General features: G+C 37.1%; 1 protein-coding gene across 1 annotated transcript in view; it reads right to left on the minus strand.

Moving 5' to 3' along the window:
- LOC131986961 (uncharacterized) overlaps positions 1-24,650 on the minus strand; it is a 133,380-nt gene that overhangs the window by 57,705 nt on the left and 51,025 nt on the right. The window contains exons 2-3 of the mRNA XM_059352101.1: positions 22,294-22,400; positions 14,540-14,676 (exon numbers count right to left, since the gene is read on the minus strand). Of these exons, the coding sequence (XP_059208084.1) occupies positions 14,540-14,676; positions 22,294-22,380 (224 nt within the window). The 5' untranslated portion in view covers positions 22,381-22,400. The remainder of the gene's footprint in view (positions 1-14,539; positions 14,677-22,293; positions 22,401-24,650) is intronic.

Raw genomic sequence — 24,650 nt, forward strand, 5'->3', positions numbered from 1 at the left:
AGCCCAAAACGGACAATCAGAGGCCAGCGGGGGGACGTGATGACTTAAACATGAAGGTGAGGGACGTGGCAGCTCTGCTGGCATCTGGTTTATGGTCGGTGAGTCAGAGGCTGAAGGGGGAAATAAGGTGCTGCTTGATTTTCATGTTTGATTAGAGGGCAGAACACGTCAAAAAGCACGGCTGAGAGGTAGAAAACTGTTGTTAATATTGAAAAACATGCTATTATTATGTGAAAGTTGACCAACTGTAGCTTTTTGTAGAGCTTGATACATCTATTGTTGAGACTTTTTTGTTGTTAAATACTGTTCAAGAATCTTTCAATCACAACATTCTCTTATTCATAATCCTATCTATCTACAGTTATGGAAGTAATGATTAGATCGCCTTTATCTATCATTTTAATGCCTGGTACAACTAAATGTACATTTGTTTGGACAAATATAATGATAACAACAAAAATAGCTGATAAGAGTTTAATTTAAGAGCTGATATCTAGATATTTAACATGGTTTTATTGATCATGAATTTGGTTGTTATGAAGAAAACCATGGAAAATGTCTAGATATCAGCTCTTAAATTAAATTAAAAAAAATCTATCTATCTATCTATCTATCTATCTATCATCCATCCATCCACCCATCCACCTAAACAAGATCCACATAACTGGCCGTACTTTTTCAATATTTTTCTAATGCTTTAGAGCTTAAAAATGGGAATAAACATGCACATTGAGGAGTTCTCCTTCAGGGCACTCTATCTTTTGGTATCAACTTATTTTATGATTGACTATTCCAAGTATTATTTAAAAATCTTGTTTAACAACAGATCATTATTGCCTCTCATACTTTATGAAGAAAAAAAGTTTTTTGTATTATTACATAGCTAACTACTTGGCTAAGTAGCTTGCTAAGCTGACTACTTAACCAAGAAGTTAGCTAAGTAGTTAGCTTTACAAGCTACTTAGCTAAATACTTAGCCAAGTAGTTAGCAAAGTAGTTAGCTTAGCAAGCTACTTAGCTAAATACTTAGCCAAGAAGTTAGCTAAATATCTAGCTCTGGGAAGCTACTTAGCTAAATACTTAGCAAAGTAATTAGCAAAGTAGTTAGCTTAGCAAGCTACTTAGCTAAATACTTAGCCAAAAAGTTAGATAAGTAGTTAGATAGCTAAAAAATGGATATGGGTAATTTTTGACCCATGTTGTGCATTAGAAGAGTAGTGACACAAAAAGGGCTTTTATTAAAAAATGAATAAAGGAAAACATAAAAATTAGGATGTATGATGATCAAAAACAAACTAATTGAGGAAAACCTGGAATACTGAATGATGAAAATAATTCATTGCAAAGATATAGAACCTATAACTCATACATATCGGGTCACTTTAGACCATGTTGCGCATCAAAGGGTTAACTATATAAATGTAAACTGTGCTCAGACTCATAGAAACACACATCTGCTGGGGAAGATGTAATCTAAACCTCCAAAAACCAGCTCCTGAATGGACCTTGATGGGGTTTTTTATCAACTCCTGTTTCAAAGGTAAATTAACTTCCAATCTCAAAAGAAGTTATCAGGTTTCCTCCTGACAATTAAAGATGTTAAACCTGCATAAGGCAAAGCTGTGCAAAATCAAAGCAGCGCAGACTTAGATGGAGTTAGTCGTGTTTGCCTGCTTTCGTAATAATCTGGCAGGCCACCAAGGGGGTACAGAGAGAGGTGGGGGTGGGGTTTGAAGGTATGTGTTTATGTGAGCTGGAGCTGGGTCTCTCTCTCTCTGCTCCCCACTGTTTCTCAGCCTAATCAGGCCTGCTGTACCCCCTATATTAGAATCCAGTTTGTGGTGGAGTCCTGCTGCGTTTGCTCCCGACAAGGCCCCCGTTTCCCCAGGCTACATGTCTGAAGCACACCCTGCACTAGGGTGTGTGTGTGGGGTGGAGGTTCACACACACATACTGTACTCATGTGCACACACACACACACACACACACACGTGCACGTAGAAAGAACCCCCGGCACTATCTGAATAAATCCTGTCTCCTTTTCTCTGATTTTCAAACTCCCCTTTTCATTCTCGTGTCTCCTGAACTTCACTGGGGGTTTCGTGTCTCGGAGGCCTCCCGAACCAAAAAGCTCCATCCAGTCGGTGGTTTGTAGCTACAACAGCAGCCAGGACCAGCAGAGCAGGCTGTCTAAAGGTGCCTGTGTGGAATACAGGCTGGAGTCCACAGCAGATACACAGATATAGGACTTGAAGTGGAGTTTTTCTTTTAAAGTTTAACCCTCTGAAGTCCAGTGCTGTGTTCCAATCCCCATACTTCCCGTATTTACTATACTTAGTTTGAGTACGCAGGGTGTTCCGATTCCGATCGTGGCAAAAAGAAGTGTACCTAAAGGACCCGGATGCCCTCATAACGGTCAAAACGCTGAGTGTGGAACGATGTACACTATACGCACTCAACGGCCGCCATCTTGTCTACGTAGCGGAAGAGGCGGAGCCAGGCAGAGCCGCTCAGCTCGAAAAAAATGTTTGTAATGGCGGCCGAAACAATCCAATCCAATCCAATCCCCTTCATTTATATAGCACAATTTTAGCAAACACAAGGTTTCCAAAGTGCTGCACAAACAATAAATACATAACACAATACAAAGAGATGAAGTAAACAATAGAACAGTAAGATGCAATAAGATAAAATAAAAAAATAAATAAAAAACAACAGCGGAGCGGTAGGTAACGTTGCTGACGACGCCGGCGCATTCTCCACATTTGCTGCATTAATGGAGCCATATTGCTGGATTGTAGAAGTAAAGATTAAACAACACAAAGGATAATTTTTTCGCCGTTCAAAGCAGGAAGTTTTTCGCGGGTGACGAGCCGCGGCGGATATCACAAGCGTCATTTCCGGTAAGTGCACCACGGAGTATTAGATCTGGAACAACACTCACCTGCTGAAATCTGCGTACTTAGTAAGTGCGGATAGTGTACTGGGTTTAAGTGTACTCATGGAAGTATGGGGATTGGAACACAGCTCAGGAGATTTTGGTTCAAATTTGTCAACTTCCTCTGCATTCATTTCTGTCTCTGTTTAGCATCTTTCAGTCTGTCCTTACATCACATGCATGGCTCCTTTTTCTCCACTCAAACTTGGCTATCAGTTAGATTTTACGTTTTATTTTAATTAACAAAGTATAAAGCTGCCAGGAACCCAAAATACAAACAAAAGACACATGTTTCTATGGAAATGTACTTTTTTTTTGTACCTAATAAACTGAATTGAGTGTGTGTGGTGTGCATTAAATATTAACTTTTAATCTCAAAAGAAGTTATAAGGTTTCTGGTTTCCTCCCGACAATTAAAGATGTTAAACCTGCAGAGCCTCACAGCTAGAGGGTCGCCGGTTCGACTCCCGCCTGCAGCTCTTCTGTGTGGAGTTTACATGTTCTCCCCGTGTCAGCGTGGGTTCTCACCGGGTTCTCCGGCTTCCTCCCACAGTCCAAAAACATGCACTTAGGTTTAATTGGTGACTCTAAATTGCCCGTAGGAGTGAATGAGAGTGTGATTGTCTGTCTCTATGTGTTAGCCCTGTGATAGTCTGGTGACCTGTCCAGGGTGTACCCCGCCTCTCGCCCAATGACAGCTGGGATCGGCTCCAGCCCCCCGCGACCCGAATGCGGATAAGCGGTTAATGGTAATGAATGAATATATATATATGTATGTACGTATCTAAGAGATATATATATATTAGACCATATATTGATTCAGCATCTAGCAAAACTTATTTTCATTCTTAAAACAAAGAAACAAGGATCAAACTTCACACATGCACAGAAACACATACATTACAAAATTAACAAAAAATATGTAACAAATTATTTTAATATTAATATTATTCATGTTGTATGTATAGGTGTACCTAATAAACTGAATTGAGTGTGTGTGGTGTGCATTAAATATTAACTTTTAATCTCAAAAGATGTTAAACCTGCAGATGCAAAGCTGTGCATGAAACAATATATATGCACAATATGTATATATATATATATATATATATATACATACATATATATATATATAGAACAGAAACACATACATTACTAAATTAACAAAAATATGTAACAAATGATTTTAATATTATTATTATTATTATTATTATTATTATTATGTATGTTGTATGTATAGGTGTACCTAATAAACTGAACTGAGTGTGTGTGCTGTGCATTAAATATTAACTTTTAATCTCAAAAGAAGTTATCAGGTTTCCTCCTGACAATTAAAGATGTTAAACCTGCAGATGCAAAGCTGTGCATGAAACAATACATATGCACAATATGTATATATATATATATATGTATATATATATATATGTATGTATGTATGTATATAAGAGATATATATTAGACAACCATATATGGATTCAGCATCTAGCAAAAGTTATTTCCATACTTAAAACAAAGAAATGAAGATAGAACTTCACACATGCACAGAAACACATACATGACAAAATTAACAAAAATTATGTAACAAATGATTTTTTATATTATTATTATTCATGTTGTATGTATCAGTGTATCAAATAAACGGAATTGAGTTTCTCAAAAGAAGTTATCAGGTTTCCTCCCGACAATTAAAGATGTTAAACCTGCAGATGCAAAGCTTTGCATGAAACAATATATATATATACATATATATATATATACATATATATATATATATATGTATGTATGTATGTATATCAGAGATATATATTAGACAACCATACATTGATTCAGCATCTAGCAAAAGTGTTTTTCATTCCTAAAACAAAGCAAAGCAGATCAAACTTCAGTGTGAATGGCTGACAGCTGTGAAGTGCAAATGCTTTTCTCTCCTCTCCTCTTCTGTTTGCTCTCGGCCACTCTTGTGCCAACAAAAGATAACACGGATTGCTAAGTTGCCCGAGAAGAAGAAGAAAAAAAAGAAGAAGTAAAAAAAAAAAAAACTGAAAATTGTGGACTTCCTTTCTCATCCAAAGTCAAGCGGTGAGGAAACTCATAAAAACGGGTATCTGAAAGAAACAGCCAATAAAACCACTTGAGCTTTGACACAGTTTCCTGCATTCAGCAGCGGCTGAGCACCAGCACATGCTGACCTGCTAAATGGAGGAGGCACAGCCTGTTTTAAGCCCGTCAGACAGCCAGAGTCTCCGCGCTGCTGGAAAAAAGCAGCGCGGTGGTGGAGGATGCATTGATGCACTGTGGCAGGGAGGATAAACAGACTTTATGGTGCATTACAGAGCAGAAAAACACACAAATGTGGCCGACGGCATCCTTGGACTTGTCAAATTAAACGCACTCCCTCCCGTCGTGTACAACATGAGGGGTCTTCAAATCTTCCAGCCTTTTATGCCATTAACAACAAGTGCATATAGAAGCATAAACACACCCGAGGCTGGATAAATTCCTGTATGTGTTAGAGGGAGGTGACTGTCAGCGTGACGCGTGTTAAACTCACAAATACACACACACACAAAACCCCTTAAATCCAGTCTCAATGCAAAATACCCCTGCTGACCAGCATGGAAGAGGCTTTCAGCAAAGACCCACTATGGAGGGCAGTGAATGATAATATGCACCATACAGAGCGCTGCACTGCAACACTGGCTGCAGCTTTGTAAAAGGATCCCGACAGTGTCAAAACACAGAATAAATCAAATTGTAATCCTGTTTTCTTTCACTTTCTCATGCAAAGAAAATTCTCGACATATTATGAACTCTTGTTACAGGCCAAGTAGAGTTCAATGTGTTGCCAGGCAGGTTCTGAAGAACTGGTGTTGGTAACACTTTATATTAAGGAACACGTATTCAACTTTAATTAGCTGCTTATTAGCATGGAAATAAGTAACATATTGGCTCTTAATTAGTCATTATTAAGTAGTTATTAATGCCTTATTCTGCATGGACTTATTATACAACCAGTAAGACGTTAACTAAGAGTTTTACCTCAATAACCTCAGAATTATTGCTTATTAGTAGTAAGTAAGGAAATGGTAATTTGGTGTATTTTTGGTCATTGTGTGTCATTTTGTGTCTTTTTTGTGTCTTTTTTTTTAGTCATTTTGTGTCTTTTTGGTCATTTTGTGTCTTTTTCAATCATTTTGTGTCTTCTTTTGGTCATTTTAATATGCTTTACTTTGTATGGACTTTATAAGTCTCTACATATCGGTGAACGAAACAATCGAAATGGAAATTGTAGAGTAGTTGATTAAAAAAAGACACAAATGACCAAAAGAAGACACAAAATGATTAAAAAAGACACAAAAAAGACACAAAATGACCAAAAAGGAACACAAAATGATTTAAAAAAGAAACAAAATGACTAAAAAAAGACCAGAAAAGACACAAAATGACTAAAAGAAAACACAAAATGATTAAGAAAGACAAAAAGGGTTAAAAAAAAAATACACAGAAAGACACAAAATGACCAAAAAGACACAAAATAAGTAAAAAAAAAATACACAAAATGACCAAAATTGTTACGCTTTTTTAAGTAGTGTATACAGGCATCCTTTTGAAAAGGATTCAAAAATGGACAAAATAGCCCCAGAATCAATCGAGTTAATGTCTTACTGGTTGTATAATAAGGCCATGCAGAATAAGGCATTAATAACTACTTAATAATGACTCATTAACTGACTTATTTGCATGCCAATAAGCAACTTATTACTGTTGAATATGTGTTCCCCGATATAAAGTGTTACCCAGACAGATATTTTATTCTCAACAACTCAGGAAACAGCTCTCTATGTGGAATCTGATTGAAATGCAGTGACTGTGTCTGTGTCTGCAGCATAATATAATAATATACTGACTGGTTATTGATTCCCTAAGTTCTCTACATGTAAAGCAAGCGAGTAGTTAACTCAAACAAACGGCAGACATAAAAGTGTGACCTTAAAACAGCGAGTTCTGGTAAACACGGCTCTTCTAGCCGAGCTGTTTTGGAAGCATCACAAGGACATTTCTGCTTTAAAAAAAAAAAAGAAGAACTATTACGATGTCTCTTTCAATTAAGTGCATGTTTCCATCTCTGAGCCGAGTCAGCTGCAAAAACGCTACATTCCCAACCTTAAAAAACAAAAGCCTCACCGGCTTTTTAATAAGATGCAGAGAGAATCCAGAAGGATCTTTATAGTAAATGCCACAACTCATTAGGCTAATTACCCTATCACACATTTACTCCGCTGCTAATAACAAAGTAGGCAGAGAGACAGAGAGCGGGAGAGAGGAAACCACACATCTCCTCATAAAGTTGGCATTCTAGCAATTAGTGAAAAGAAACATTAAAGCCCACACAGACTTCCTGTGCAAAATAATTAAAGAAAAATAGCAGAGATGCTGATTCTCTGTGCTTTTTTATTTATTTTTTTCTCTCTTTTCAAAGTCTACAGCCCCCATATGAGCACTACTGTGTCGACGCAGGAACACCGGCGGATCAGACTTCTATTAAAAATAAGAGTGCTATTTGTGTTTTTTGCATAATTTGACTCACTGTGGGAGACGGTGACTTGTGAAGTCAAATTTAATTGCGTTTATAACAAGGTAACAAGGTGCGTTTAGTCATTAGCTCCTTGCATGGGCGAAAATAATTCCAAAAATTCTAATCTGCCCGGCCTCCTCTGGGTAGGGAACAGCAAGGATTTCACTTAAGAGCTACAAATAATCATATTTTAACAGCACATGCTGGTGGATCCTGAGCTGGTGTTGCTCCCGGAGCTCACTGCTGCTCTCACACTGTTGATCACAACATTTTAATTGGCCATCATACACATTTATACACTTTACTGGCTCTATATTCTCCATAGCACCATTTAAGGTTTTTAGGTAAGGATCTCAAGTTTCCGTCTCGTTTTATTCTCATCCTGTTGTGTCACATAAGCACACTGATAATAAACAGTTATACATGCCTGTAAAAGGTAATTAAAAGGACCTTAATACTGTTTAAAGGGTTTTTCTTTTTAAGAGCCAATATCAATATGCTGGAGAATCCATTAAACATTTTCTAAGATAGTTAATCATCTTACAAAGTGTTAAAGAGGAGATGAGTTTAGTGATAATCCAAACTATATTAAGATCACTATGGAATATGATACCTTGTGACCAAGGAATGTCTTATTTTTATTTTCATGGAGCTACAAATTTCAATAAATCTTGGGAACTATCAGTTAAAGAGTCTACCGTCATTCAGCCAGGAATGCTACTAAACATACATTCAAACCACAAAAACAATATGGAACATGGGTCTCAAACTCGCGGCCCACGGGCCAATTGCGGCCCTCGTGACGATATTTTGTGGCCCCCACCTTGATATGAAAGTTTAATGTGAGTTTTATATGAATGGCACTTTAATGTGTTGTGTGTGGAAGGTCCCTTTAATTACTTTTTTTGGTTATTTTGTGTCTTTTTTTTTGGTAATTGTGTCTTTTTTGGTAATTGTGTCTTTTAAAAATAATTTGTGTCTTTTTTTAATAATTTTGTGTCCTTTTTTAATAATTTTGTGTCCTTTTTAAATATTTGTGTCTTTTTTTTAATAATTTTGTCTCTTTTTTGGTAATTCAGTGTCTTTTTTTGGTCATTTTGTGTCTTTTTTTAATAATTTTGTGTCTTTTTTGGTAATTCTGTTTTTTTTTTGTTATTTTGTATCTTTTTTAAGTAGTGTTTTTTCAGTCATTTTGTGTCTTTTTTTAATTATGTGTCTTTTTGGGTCATTTTGTGTCTTTTTTTAGTATTTTTGTGTCTTTTTTTGGTCATTTTGATACTGCCTCCAGCGGCCCCCAGGTAATTTGAGTTTGAGACCCCTGCTCTATAGCCTATTTTAATTTCTCTGTCCATTCAAAATCTCATACATGAAAAAAAAAATCCATCTTTATGTTTAGGTAATATCTCGAAAAGTGCTGCATTAAGTTATATTTTCCTAAACCATGTCAGCTGTATTTATTCTTAATTAAATGTGCAAGGAAAAACTGATAGCTGTTGTACATTTAGTTTCATTCACTTCATATCAGAAAATAGATCCAACACCAACACTCTCTGTAGTGTGATGAACACAGAGCACACCGGAGGTTTCTCCTGTCACCTCACCTGCTACATCTTTATCACCTGTACTCATGGAACAAGGTGTATATGAGCAAAATCTGTCAGTGAAATATGTCACACGATCATTTTTTACAAATAAAGCTCCAGAGCTGGAATCAGGACATGGTTAGCCTAGCTTAGCATAAATACTGGAAGCAGGGGGTAATAGCTAGCCTGGTTCTGTCCAATCATTCTGGGATGATGTTTGTATTTCTTTCACAATTGTCTTAAAGTCCAGGATGCAACTTACAGTATGTTTGTTAGAGGGCCGGATTTAGCTAACGGGGGTTCCACAATTTGCCATAAAATAATCTTTACATTTCTGTTTGTGTCCAGATAATACAAATGAGATACATGTTGTAAGAGCTGCATGTTGTTTATTTTGTTAGGCTGCACACATCTGTTTGGTATATTGAATTGAATTGAATTGAATGAACCTTTATTGTCACTGAGCACAAGTACCAGCGAAATTAGCCATCAACCTGTCCATACATGTATGTAAACATACATACAATATATATATATATATATATATATATATATATATATATATATTTCTGTTACATTTGTTCTATTTTTTCTCATATAAGAACTGCTTGTCAGTTCATTTTTTAACGCATCTGAACTTCATGGATTCTTTGGAAGTATTATTTGGATCGCGTCACAGTGGGGAGCCCACTTAGCCTCTTAGCGGCTTTTTAACGGTTAGTCGTCGCTAGACATGTGTACTTGTATACTTTTCAAGTTTCTAGACCACTTTTTTGAAGTCTTGCTCCTCTTGGTCTCATGCCTTGGTGGACTTGTTGGTTGATTCTGGATCAGTTTCATATGGGTTGGATTGGTTTGATGTTGGAAGACAGATCAGTCTTGTTATTGATAGATTATTCCTGTCAATTTAACTCCCTAATCGCTAAATTAGCACTGGAAAGACACTCTTGCCTATTAAGGTCCTGAATAGGACTTGGTTTGGTCTGGACTGACTTGATTCAGATTCAACTGGACCTGGTCTTGGGCTCCATCAAGTTGGTATGACTACAGCCCTGTATGCATGTATGTTTTATTTTGTCTTGTATTATGTTAGAACTCTATTTGCCTTTATTTATTCATTTTTAATTTATAAGCACCAAGAGGACTGCCATCCAATTTCGTTGTATTTTTGTGCAATGACAATAAAGAATTCTATTCTATTCCCACTTTGCACAGAGCCAAGCCAAGCTAGCTAGTTTGAGTTGTTGTGCTAAGCTAAGCTAACCATGTTCTGAATGCTACATACGCGGAAAAAAAGGGTGACACCTATCTTCTCATCTCACTGAAAGAAAAAAAATAAGAATAATGGCTATTCCTAATATGATGAGCTACTTAAATATATACATTCACTTTGTGCATGCTGAACATGTTTATGTTTGTACATTATTGTCCTTGTGTTAGCTGCAGCTCAGTGTATTATCCAGCACCTTTAGCACCAACACACACCACACAAACACACTCTGCTGCAAGTCCTCTCCTTCTCCTGTGCATGTTTAAAACTGTTTTACATTAATTAACAAACCACAGAATGGATACACAGATCCCCGCTCTTATAGAGGCACTCCAATCAAACAGCTAATAAAGTACATTAGCATTATTAACATTAACATATTCTCTCAAGAAGACAACAAAAGAGCCGGATAGCTGAGACCACATTTAAATAAACCTATAAATAATAACGTCTATATTATTGGGACAAACATGCTTGTTTTGTTTATCTGTGAGTTTCCTCTGTTCCTGCTTTCCTGTGTGTGTGTCTGTGTGTGTGTGTGTGTGTGTGTGTGTGTGTGTTCTTGTATTTCCTACATAGTGGGGACCAGGACACGTTTTTAATTAACAGAGTGAGGACATTTTTGCGAAGTGAGGACATTTCTTTTTAAAGGCTTGCTAGAGAGTTCAGACTTTGTTTTAAGGGTTAAAGGTTACATGATAATGATAATTAACTGAAACTGTATTGTGTGGTTACAAAACTAACTAAATTTATAGTGAAAATGTCCTTCATTTTTGTCTTTGTCAACTTTTTTCATACATAATGAAGATGGATCAGACAAAGGAAATAAAGGCAAAATTTACTGTGACCTCTTTTAATCTTCCACCCAACAAATACCCCATTACAAAAAACTAAAACTAATAAAAAATAAACTAAAACTAATGAATTTCAAAAAAAATAAATACTAATCTTAAACTAGCAAACTCACTCTAAAAACTAATTAAAACTAACTGAATTTGAAAACAAAAATGTACAACAAAATAAAACTAAAACTAATGAAAAATCCAAAACTATTATAACCTTATAATAATAATCATAGCATGCAATTGCATGTGTTTTTGTCTCTTGTCTCCATACACCCTGAGGAAGGCGCAAGCCGACACGCGTTGGTGTTTTTTATATGCAACCCATGTAAAATAAAGGGTTTTTAACTTTTGTCAATCCACCAGAGTGCCTGCATTTTCTTCTTTTGAGTTCACTATTATAACCTTGTAAGGGAATTCACTGTTCCAATTAGGGTCCTCACAAAGACAGAAGTACAAGAATGTATGTGTGTGTGTGTGTGTTTATTCCTGTATTTCCTACATAGTGAGGACCGGAACACGTCTCTAACCAACAGAGTGAGTGTGTGTGTGTTAGGGAAGGAAGAGGAGGAAAGTGGAGATCCAGAAAGCCCATGTGGAAGTGGAAGGAAGGCTGATTGGGACTGAAACGAATCCCCCCACCCCCCACCCCCCAACACCACCACCACCACCACCCGGAGCGGCTCCAAACATGGCTGCTCACATCAAAGGCAGCCTTGTATCTCAGAGGAGCTGCTAAGGACTTTACAGCAGCTCGCCTCAGGCCTGAGCACGGGGGCTCGCACCTCCTCAGACAGCAGTGGTGGATACCCGGCGGTGGGACCCGAGGAGCCGGGACAGAGGGCCCCGCAGAGTCTGCAGTGTCATCGTTACGGGGACGGGGCGGCAGGAGACGGTGCGGGGCCGCTCGTGTCTCGTTCAACACAACAAATGTAGTAAGTTGTTGGTTTGCTGCCTACACCGACCCGATTAAAAATGTCTGTATTTTGAATAATTTACTTCATAAATAGATAATACAAGCTCATTATAGGGGGATCATCAATATTCTAGTGATAAGCTGAGAGAGGAGTGAGGTGTGTTTTTTTTTTTACTAGAGTTTTGGGTTTCACCCAGCAGTGATGTTCTTGCTTATTTTCTACACCTAACAAGGTGGAGACCTCCAGGGCTCCTGCACGGTAAATAAAAGAATACAATTTGGAGCAAATGGCTGAAGGGTGATCTGAAAACATCCCAAAATAAGGGTGACAAAAGAGGAAAAAATGGCAAAAAGATTATCTACATAGTGTGGAAATTTGTCAGACAGCGTTTCTCTATGCTTTGATTCGGAGCAAATTAATCTTAAAGTTAACTAAAAGATAGTGCACGACTATTTTTAGAATGATAAAGGATTATTTCTCAAAACATTCCACATTGCTTCCAATAAACAAGGATGTTTTAGAGCAGGAGTGGGCAATTCATTTTCGGACCAAAACTCTGAACTAAATTCTGCTCATTATTAATTTAATCGCTTTATAAAATACAGTACATTATCTGGTTTTGAGCTGCTACTGATAAGAATACATGTTATGATGAGACTGTTAATGTGGCGTAAATCAAATATAGCAGTAAAAAGTAGTAAATACTCCAGTCACTATATCACTTTAACATGTATTTTAAACACAACTGTAAATGACCTTTAGCAAGGTTCCTATTGGTGTTTTTGTATTATATCGCTTGTTTTTTCATGTTTTTAAATTTTCTGGGTGTTTTACAAAGTTGCGATGCTTTTATTTTGAAAAGGTGCCATCCAGTGTGAAACGGGTGCTTTAATTTTGAAAGGTAGTGACAGGAAATAACAGGTGGAATGGTAAAATGAATAACAAACACTTTACCAGCACTTTACCGTGTTGTGTGTGGAAGGTCACTTTTATTACTTTTTTGGTAATTTTGTGTCTTTTTTTGGTAATTTTGTGTCTTTTTTTTATGATTTTGCGTCTTTTGTTTTTAAATAATTGTGTGTCTTTTTTGGTAATTCTGTGTCTCTTTTTTTGGTCAATTTGTGTCTTTTTTTGGTAATTTTGTGTCTTTTTTGGTCAATTTGTGTCTTTTTAAAGTAATTTAGTTTTTTTTCTCTCATTTTGTGTCTTTTTTTTGTAATTTTGTGTCTTTTTTGGTCATTTTGATACTGCCTCCAGTGGCCCCCAGGTAATTTGAGTTTGAGACCCCTGTCTTAGAGCATGTATGTTATGCAGTAAACCAGTAATTCATTAACTTTGTGCAAAAATAAATAAATGTTTTTGACAAGGTACCGAGGTAACTCAGTTTTCTTTGCAGGGTGGTATGCATGCAGGCAGATATATGTAAACCGCCTTCAAAATAAAAGCACTGCGGTTGTATTGATTTCTAATTTCTGGGTAACCTCTGGGCGGCCCAATGCCCAGGTCTGGTTTAGAGAGATATATTTTCACATTAGTGCAGTGCTGCCATCATGTTCTATTTCTATATGTGGACTTTACCTACAGAAGGGAGAATAAACTAGTAATTAAATCCCAAAACAAGGTCTCTACCACTTGGAAAGTGATGCTTACCTTCGAAAATGACTGTTGGCGTGAAAGAGAAATAAATTATGTTTTACAATTTAAGTCTGGAACCTTACACAAAACAACTCTGTCTGCCCCAATGAACACATGTTGGGTGTTTATAAGCTAATCAATACAACACTGGAAAGCATTCATTCATTGTCTCACCCTGACAATTAGAGTCATAAGAGGCCAGAGCCGATCCCAGTGTACACTGTGCAGTCATAGAAACAGCCTGACAATTGCCAGTACATCAAATGCTTATTTTAAAGTCAATTTATTAAATTCAAAGAAAAGGAAATTGAGTGTGCTTCAGCTTGCCTTTGATGAGTGAAAGCATTTACTGAAGGTGCTCTTTGCTTTATGAACGACACTAAGTGAAAATTGAAGGAGGCACCCTTCAAGTACAATTTTCAAAAGCTTTTAAGTCATGGCTAGTTTAAGAGAACACATTAAAAACAACTCTAGTGCTCGTGGCCTTCATCAGCAAGAAGCACATCAAGTCAATTTAGTACAATTTCTTAAAGCCAGCATGGGGCTAGAGAGAAAATGGAGTAATTATTCCGAAGAAGAAAAAAAAACAAGTGGAAGGGAATCCAAGGGCAGAATGGTGCACATAGCCAAAACTAGTTTGACAAATAATCCAGTTTATTTACTAAAAGGATTACCAGTTGCAAAACAAAATGGGGTTTCATGGTTGTGCATCATTCCCCCAAAGACAGACGTATAAACCCTCATGATATATGAGCTCCTCGTGGGAGATTGAACCAACCTGTAAACGGCCCTCTTGTCAGACTCAAGCTGGGCCTGGGGGTCAAGGGTCACACTGACAGAGGTATTTCCTGCTGCAGAGGCTGCTGGGATATGGACCTGTGGGGTCTTGTTGTTCTGCTGAGTGGTGCCCGTCATCTGGAAGACACAGAAAACAAGAACAAAATTACTTTACACACAAACTATTCTGTTACTGTAGGTGGTTTTCAGGTAGCTGGACATGAGATCTAGAGCAGTGATTCCCAACAAGGGGGGCCCGACCCCCCAGGGGGCCGCCAAAGATCCACGGGGGGGTCGCGAAGCCCTCTTGATTTTAAGGGATGTAATAAATCTAATGTGTTAAATATAGATGAGTCAGCATTTAATTCATTAGTGGGACAAAAACAACTAAATAAGGGCTACATTAAACGTTTATTCATTTATTTAAATAGAAAAATCACTGTAGAAAAGTTAATAAAGGCTATATCACGAGAATAAGGGCATGTGTAACATCCCTCCTGCAGTATACACAGGTAACCTCTCCTAGAGGTAACCTCACCTAGCGGTAACCTCACCTAGCAGTAACCTCACCTAGTTGTAACCTCACCTAGCGGTAACCTCCCCTAGCGGTTACCTCACGTAGTGGTAACCTCACCTAGCGGTAACTTCACCTAGTGGTAACCTCACCTAGCGGTAACCTACCCTAGCAGTAACCTCACCTAGCGGTAACTTCACCTAGCGGTAACCTCACCTAGCAGTAACCTCACCTAGAGGTAACCTCATCTATCGGTAACCTCACCTAGAGGTAACCTCACCTAGAGGTAACCTCATCTATCGGTAACCTCACCTAGCGGTAACCTCACCTAGTGGTAACCTCACCTAGAGGTAACCTCATCTATCGGTAACCTCACCTAGAGGTAACCTCACCTAGCGGTAACCTCACCTAGAGGTAACCTCACCAAACCTCACCTGGCGGTAACCTCACCTGGCGGTAACCTCACCTAGCAGTAACCTCACCTGGCAGTAACCTCACCTAGCGGTAACCTCACCTAGTGGTAAACTCACCTAGTGGTAACCTCACCTGGTAACCTCACCTAGAGCTAACCTCACCTAGGTGTAACCTCACCTAGCGGTAACCTAACCTAGTGGTAACCTCACCTAGAGGTAACCTCACCTCGCAGTAACCTCACCTAGCGGTAACCTCACCTAGAGGTAACCTCACCTAACAACAGAAACACAGAGCTAATGGAAAAATGGCGAAGCGTCAGGGAGACCAAAATGCTGAATGTCTCAAAAAGAAAAAGAGAGGCTACCATGAAAGTCACATTGAGTTCGGCTTCATAGAAACAATGGACAATGGGGGGGTCAACAAAGTTTACAATGGTAAAAATGTGGGTCCCTCAAGAAAAAGGTTGGGAACCACTGCTTTACGTCATGCTTTATGTGGCATTTTGGTCACACTATGTCATGCTTTACACCATTTATCTCACCATTTATTTTACTTTTTTAACTATCTTTTGCTTGGCCTAACTGTATACTTTTTTTCCTGAGCCTTCAGCAAGTAATTGCCTCAACAAAACCAAACTGCTAGCATTAGCGACCTGTTTAAAACAGTGACTGTTATGTGAAGGTGTGAGCATGTGTTGATCTCCTACCAGCTGTATGAGGCCTCTATTTAAAATGGCTCCTGTGGATTGTATTTAAGGGTAGGAACATTGTCTAGCATGCTAATTTAGCACACATCTAGCATGCTAATTTTAGCAGCATGCTACCATGTGCTACCAAAACGTACAGCTGAAGCTGATGGGGATATGATAAGTTCTGCAGGTATTTGATCATAAACCAAAGTGTTGGTCATTGGGGCACCACAACAGCATTTACCATTGACTTTAATATGTATTTACTATTAAATAAATCTCTGTTTGGACCATAATAATGGACATGCAGACTGACATTACCACTAGCATGGAAACATAAATTCATAGAAAGAAATCAAGAAATCAAACTACTTCTTGTAATGAGCCAACAGCTGCTAATTTTTTAATCACTTTTTAAAAGCAATAAGGTGCAACATGCATCCGACGCCGACTGACTACAAATGAGGACGTAGCTGGCATGAATCATTGTTGCCTGACAGGTCAGCCGCCTTCTAATGAAGCTGTTAAGCAAAATGAACGAGACAGGAGAGATCCAGTAATTGAACAAGGCATGCTCAGGTCATATAAGAGTTCCTGTTAAATGATAAATATTCAATTAGTATTTATCAACCTAACAATGTGTTCACAACTGGCCATATTGCTGAAACATACATACTGTAACGGTTCAACAGGGAATCATGGCAGGATCTGTTCTTTTGGTATTGTTGTGCTGAAGGGAGGCCTATTATTTATTTATTTATTTATTTATTTATTGCCGAAGATGTAATTATATTACATTACATGTCATTTAGTTGATGCTTTTGTCCAAAGCGACTTACAATAAGTGCATTCAACCTGAAGGTTCTAGACTTAGACCACGGGAATTAAACCTCTAAAGTTCAGGAGATTTTGGTTCAAATGTGTCAACTTCTTATGCATTAATTTCTGTCTCACATGCATGGCTCCTTTTTCTCCACACAAACTTGGCTATCAGTCAGATTTTTAATTTTATTTTAATTAACAAAGTATAAAGCTGCCAGGAACCCAAAATACAAACAAAAGACACAGGTTTCTATGGAAATGTACCTTTTTTTAAAGCATTTATACATACAAAAACAGCAGAAATAATAAAACTACAAAACATTCTATTTGCATGTAAATTAAAAATAGTAATAGTTTTCATTGTAGAAAGAAAATTCACATTTTAAAAAATGGTCTAGAAACATAAATGTCACACTGTGAAAGCTCCTATGATTGAACTGTCAACTGGCTTTCTCAGCTTTTCTACATATAATATATAAATAGGTAAAAGATAAAAGTTATTACTGTAAATAAAACGTGTATTTTCAATAAATAGATGGACTCCAGAGGGTTAAGTAAGTACATAACTTTAAGAGCCAACTGTAATCGCTACAGGAGTGCTATATGTTAAAGAAGAAAAGAAGAGAAGAGGAGAAAAGAAAAGAGCATTTTTTTATATGTTAGGTGACCATGACTTAACCGAGGTATTGTTGTAATATAGTATGAAAACGAAAACCAGACAATCCAGCAAACTGTCAACTTACTAATTGAAATGGAAATTTCTTATCCATAAAGCCAAGTATAATTTTAATGCCTGGACATTTTAAGGCCTTTATTATTTATTTATTTATTTATTATTATAAGACACATCTATTGTCATGTCCTGCACTTTTGAAAGTTGCCTTCATTGTAATGACGATTATTATAAAAGTTTGAAGTTGGGATTTTTTTTTTTTTTTACAAAAAACCTGTTTATATACTGTGTGTGTGTGTGTGTGTGTGTGTGTGTGTATATATATATACATATATATATATATATATATATATATATATATATATATAGAGAGAGAGAGAGAGAGAGAGAGAGAAAGAGAGGAATCGCTACAGGAGTGCTATATGTTAAAGAAGAGAAGAAGAGAAAAGAAGAAGAGCATTTTTTTATATATATATGTTAGGTGACCATGACTTAACCGAGGTATTGTTGTAATATAGTATGAAAACGAAAACCAGACAATCCAGCAAATTGTCAACTTACTAATTGAAATGGAAATTTCTCATCCATAAAGCCAAGAATAATTTTAACAGGGAATCACGAGAGGATGTGTTCTTTTGGTGTTGTTGTGCTGAAGGGAGGCCAGGGTGTGACACGCTTTTTACAAAAACGATCAGTTGTCTTCTTCATCCCTTTCGTCTCTCACTCATTCTCTCTGAGGAAATGAGTCTAACAACCCCCACCCTGCGTATTTTTTTTTTTTTTTTTGAGTCGGGGTGTGGTGGGAGGAAGCTTCAAGTCTTAATCCCAGCACCAAATGGGAAATAAATTAGCTTCTTCACACTTAACTAGCTCTCATTTGCATTTGCCGAGCGCGCAGACTGCAGCTCGGGAGCTCTCCCATGGCACTAATCCTCTGGGCGAACAGACAGAGGTGGTGTGGACGAGGAGGAGGAACCTGAACCTGCTCTATGGGACGGTCTGCAGCAGGGATGGGCAACCTAAATGCTGCAGGGGGCCACAGTTTATCATGGACACTATCACAGGGCCACATATAGGAGCATGCACTTAACCAGATATGATGAAACTGCAATTTTAAATATGTTTACAGTGCAGTAACTTAACATGTTTCATGCTCAAATGCATGTACACAGCAAAAAAGAGGCGTCTAAAAACAAGATAAAAACACTAAATCTGCAACCTGGTCTCACAGGAATCTGTGGAATAGCCACGGATTCGCTTAACTCAAAATCCGCCTATGGTGTCCACGAAAGCGCCGGAGCACGACTTCTTCATGGCGTCAAAATAAGACACAAAAATGACCAAAAAAACACAAAAAGACACAAAATGACTAAAAAAAGACACAGAATTACTAGAAAAAAGACACAAAATGACCAAAAAAGACACAAAAAAGACATGAAAAAGATTCAAAAATGGACAAAATAGTCCAAGACTCCATAGAGTTATCTCAAAATCCGTGGAATAGCCACGGAATCACTCAAATTTCCGTGAAACTGACACGGATTTCGCTACAACGCAAGTTAATGACAGTCATATCCCGTGGCTATTCCAACATACAAAGTGTTTATGTACATTCACTGAGTGAATATTTAGAAAATAAAACATATATTTCTCGCTAGAAATGTGATCAAAATCCATTTTTATGCAGAAACTAAGTCAAAATATTGATTTTTTCACTAAAAATTAAAGAACTGTCCGCCATGTTTTTTGTTCTGACCGCCGGGACCTTGAAAGTCACGTGACTTGGAACAAACCAATAGGAACAAATATCCATGGAATAGCCACGGGATATATGGAAAGAAAGGGAATTGCAAGAAGTAATTTTGTGCATTTCTACACTGCACTTTTAAAATTTCATGCTCAAATGCATGTAGTTGTACTGAGGGCCACTTCAAGTGAGGGTGCGGGCCGTATGTGGCCCCCGGGCCTCCTGTTGCCCACCCCTGGTCTACAGTGTCCAGCCACAATTAGGCTCCAGTAATTACAGTGACCTGCTGGTGGCTCCACATGTTGTGGTGAACACTGCAGGCTGGGGCCTGACCTCTTATTCTTACACTGACTTACAGTATGTATCAGTCATGTCTTAATTAAAAACTGCATTTCAACTTTATGAAAAATTATAATAATATTCCTATAGAGACTCAGGAACATGGTTTTATACAGAGGATGCTCTGTATCTGCATTTGGTGTTAACAGTAGTTTTTACACAGCGTAACCAATCCCACATCCCACATTATTATGTGAGTCGTGCATTTGGATTTCTGTTATTAGAGTTTTATATTTAACAGCTTGTTGATAAGAGTTTTAAGGGTTCTAATTGACACAAATCATTAGTTATGTCATTTATCTATGATGACATGCATCTTTTTTTTCCTTTTTTTTTTATTAATTGCCAAAGATATAATAGTGTATGAAAAGGAAAACCAGAAAATTCAGCAAATTGTCAACTTATTAATTGAAATGGAAAATGTATTATCCATAAAGCCAAGTATAATTTAAATGCCTGGACATTTTAAGGCCCTTATCCATTATCCACTATATAAGACATCACTATTGTCATGTCCTATACTATTGCCTCAATTGTAATTAAGATTATTATAAATGTTTGCAAAAAAAAATGTTTATATACTGTATATATGTATATAACTAAAGGTACATTTGTTAGGACAATTATAAAGATAATAACAAAAATATCTCATAAGAGTTTAATTTAAGACCTTCCATGGTTTTCTTGATAATGATTTTGGTTATTATCAAGAAAAACATGGAAAATGTCTAGATATCAGCTCTTAAATTAAACAAACTAATGCACCTTTAGTTGTACCAGGCATTAAAATAAACAAGATATTAGAGAAAACAAGGGTGGTCTAATACTTTTTTCCATGACTGTACATTGATTGACATTTCTATTTTTGAAAGCATTCTTATTTTACAGCATTTTTCCACACCTGCCTAAAATGTTTGCACAGGACTGTTTCTTTTATTGTAATTATTGTCTAACATACTAATTATCATGAGATTACGACTGTAGTTTTTAAGACCTGAAGTCATTAACTGAACAGTTTCTTTGTTTCTCTGCTCTAAAAGTCACAGGTGATTTCAGCTGAAAACTTTGTTTTTAAACTTGAGATACTGCCTATAGCATTAAAAACTCTTGACTAAGCAAAAGCTTACATTAATGTTTTGGGGAAGAAAATCATCCTTCATCATTATTTATGAAGGTTTTAACACTGAATGCTAATCTCCTTAAACTAATTAACTGTAATCAGATAATAACTGTGATTGGTGCACAGGAATATGAAATAACCTCTTTTAAACTGAGCCTCATTCACTTCAAATCCATAAAAATAACACAAAAATCTAGCTGGACCGTTGTAAACATTTGCACTATTTAAAGCACTGTTGTTATAGTTATAAAAACAAGGAAATATATACTATAATATTTCCTTGTTTTTATATTTTATATTGTATTTTTATTGTCTCTTGAACTCTCTTATTTTGCACATTATGACTAGTTATTCACTTTATTCTATTTATTGTATTGGTGTTGTGCTGCTACTGGAATTGACCATTTCTTTCTGTGAGTCATTTTCATATCATGTGACACTAACACTAAAGTTATTTAATGCAAACCATAATCTTTTTTTTTTTACTAAAACTAACAATGTAGTTTGTTTTTGCCTCAATCTAACAATTACTAAGTTTCTTTTCCCTAAACTTTACCATGTAGTTTTGGTGCACAAACATAATGAAATTGTGCCCAGCACCACATTATTTAGTATACTATTATTATTTTATTTCGATCCATCCATCCATCCATCCATCCATCCATCCATCCATCCATCCATCCATCCATCCATCCATCCATCCATCATCCATCCATCCATCATCCATCCATCCATGCATCCATCCATCCATCCATCCATCCATCCAACCATCCATCCATCCATCTATGCATACATCCATCTATGCATACATCCATCCATCCATCCATCTATGCATACATCCATCTATGCATCCATCCATCCATCATCCATCCATCCATCCATCCATCCATGCATCCATCCATCCATCCATCCATCCATCCATCCATCCATCTACGCATACATCTATCCATCCATCCATCATCCATCTATGCATCCATCATCCATCACCCATCCATCCATCACCCATCCATCCATCCATCCATCCATCATCCATCTATGCATCCATCTATGCATCCATCCATCCATCCATCCATCCATCATCAATCCATCCATCCATCCATCCATCATCCATCCATCCATCCATCCATCCATCCATCCATCCATATATGCATCCATCCATACATCATCCATCCATCCATCCATCGATCCATGCATCGATCCATGCATCCATCTATCTATCTATCTATCTATCTATCTATCTATCTATCTATCTATCTATCTATCTATCTATCTATCTATCTATCTAACTTATCTAACAGAAAATGCTATATTTGTGTAGGATTCCATCACAAAGTAACAACCTGAAAAATATATACGATTCCAGGGCCTTTAACATTCATTCTTAAAGCTGTACTTTGAGTTTCAGTGTACTGAGCTAGATTGTGATGAAAGCTCAGACCTGTTGGCTCTCCTGGTACGATGGTGGAGGAACGCTCTGGGTGGCCATCATTGTCACTGCAGGTGCTGGGGACACATGTTGCATCATGGGATAGCTTCACATTTAGACTGGGGAAAAGAAAGAAACAGAGAGAGAGAGAGAGAGAGAAAAAAGGAGACAAACATAAACCCAGTGCAAGCAGTGATTGTAAATTCTATTACAGCAGCAGCCACCAGGTGCTGCTATGATTAAATAATAGGAGATGGGATTCTCATGCAACATCTCACTCTTCCCTCTCACACTCCTTGTTCCCCGTCTCCATTTACTAATTTATTTCTTTGCTCTATCTCCCTCGGTCTCCCTCTGCATGTATTGCATAGAGCTGACAGTCGGCCCGGATGATGTATTAATACTGAGTGATCTAACAGTGCTGCCAAGCAGAAAGAAAACAAAGCAACACAGACTCAATCATGGAGCCCTTTTACAGAAATACTTTACATACCAGCAGGTTCATAATGACACCGCAAACAAACCCGACTACTTGTTTACCAATTACAGACAGCTATGCTTGTTTACTAATTACAGTACAGCTGGCTTTAAAGCAATGCATCTTGGTTGAGTCACCTTGGTCGTCTCTATGTGTTGTTGTTGCGCTGTTGCCGAGCCAATCAAAAGGGCTAATTAGGGCTCTTGTCGGCGGGCTAATTGCTATTGGCCGGAACCCCACCGGGCCGAGGGCTGTACCCTGTGGAACGCCGCTGTAACCATCGCCCCCACCCCCACTGAAGGAGCTAATTGGTTCAGGGGTACGTTACACACACACACAGACACACACACGTACATAGACCCCCCGCCAGAGCACCAACGTACATAGGAAAGCTCAGCAGGGGCTCCATCCTGGAGCTACGTATAACCTATGTGTTTACGCTGCATGAAAATATCCTGTAAATTAACTATTTGACCTCAGGGGGAAAGGGTGGTTTTATAAATGTGAGAGTAAACTTTATCAATTTCAGTCATCAAACTGAACTGGTTGCAATCATTATGAAATATAAATGTTAGCTCTAAGCTCACACATTGAAGTTAATCCAAATGTGATACTTTTCTGACAAAAAACAGTGTACAAAAAATTATTAGACCACCTTTTAGTTTCATTTTCTTGTTCATTTTAATGCCTGGTACAACTAAAGGTACATTTGTGTGGACAAATATAATGATAACCATGGAAAATATCAGCTCTTAAATGAAACTCTTATCTGCTATTTTTGTTGTTATCATTATATTTGTCCAAACAAATGTACCTTTAGTTGTACCAGGCATTAAAATGAACAAGAAACTGAAGAAAAAGGGTGGTCTAATCGTTTTTTTCCATGGCTATTTATATATAATTTGTTTATTTATAAATTTACTGGAATTGCTCTGTGTGTCTCCTGTTTATAATACCAGTGAATTTGCTTTGTTTTTATTGAAAAGCACTTTGAGCTGATGAAATATAAATAAAGTTTATTATTATTATTATTATTATTAGTAGTAGTAACCTAAATCTTTATCAAGTTGTACCAGGCATTAATATATCAACTAAAATGCAATGAAGAAAACGAGGCTGGTCTAATATTTTTTTCATTGACTGTACTTCCATAACATATTAATCATTATAAATAAAAATAATGAATAAATAATGACAACAGACTCACTGCTATTACAGGGACAAGGAGAATAATTCAAATCTGTCAAAAATGATCACTGTAACACAGGGGTCTCAAAAAATCAAATTACCTTGGGGCCGCTGGAGGCAGTATCAAAATGACCAAAAAAAGACACAAAATTACAAAAAAAAGACACAAAATGACTGAAAAAGACACTAAATTACTTTTTTTTAAAAAAGACACAAAATCACAAAAAAGACACAAAATTACCAAAAAAAATACACAGAATTACCAAAAAAGACACAAAATTATCCCAAAAAGACAAAAAATGACCAAACATGACACAAAATTACAAAAAAAAGACACAAAATGACTGAAAAAACACAAAATTACTCAAAAAAAGACACAAAATTACAAAAAGACACAAAATTACAAAAAAAACCCCACAGAATTACCAAAAAGACACAAAATTATTAAAAATGACAAAATGACACAAAATGATTTTAAAAAGATCGCGAGTTTGAGACCCATGCTGTAACAGCACTATTATGCAGCATTCAATGTTGATAAACTTACATTTTTTTGTAAGTATTCGCTCTGGATTTGATGCATTCTGTTATTATTTACATTTTACACAGCCTCCTAACTGTTTGGGACTGTGGGTTGTACATGGACTATAAATACAATACAAACTGATGTGGATCGTCAGATAAACATTTCTTCAATGTCCAA

This window comes from Centropristis striata, chromosome 15, assembly GCF_030273125.1.
Source record: "Centropristis striata isolate RG_2023a ecotype Rhode Island chromosome 15, C.striata_1.0, whole genome shotgun sequence".
Lineage (NCBI taxonomy): Eukaryota > Metazoa > Chordata > Actinopteri > Perciformes > Serranidae > Centropristis > Centropristis striata.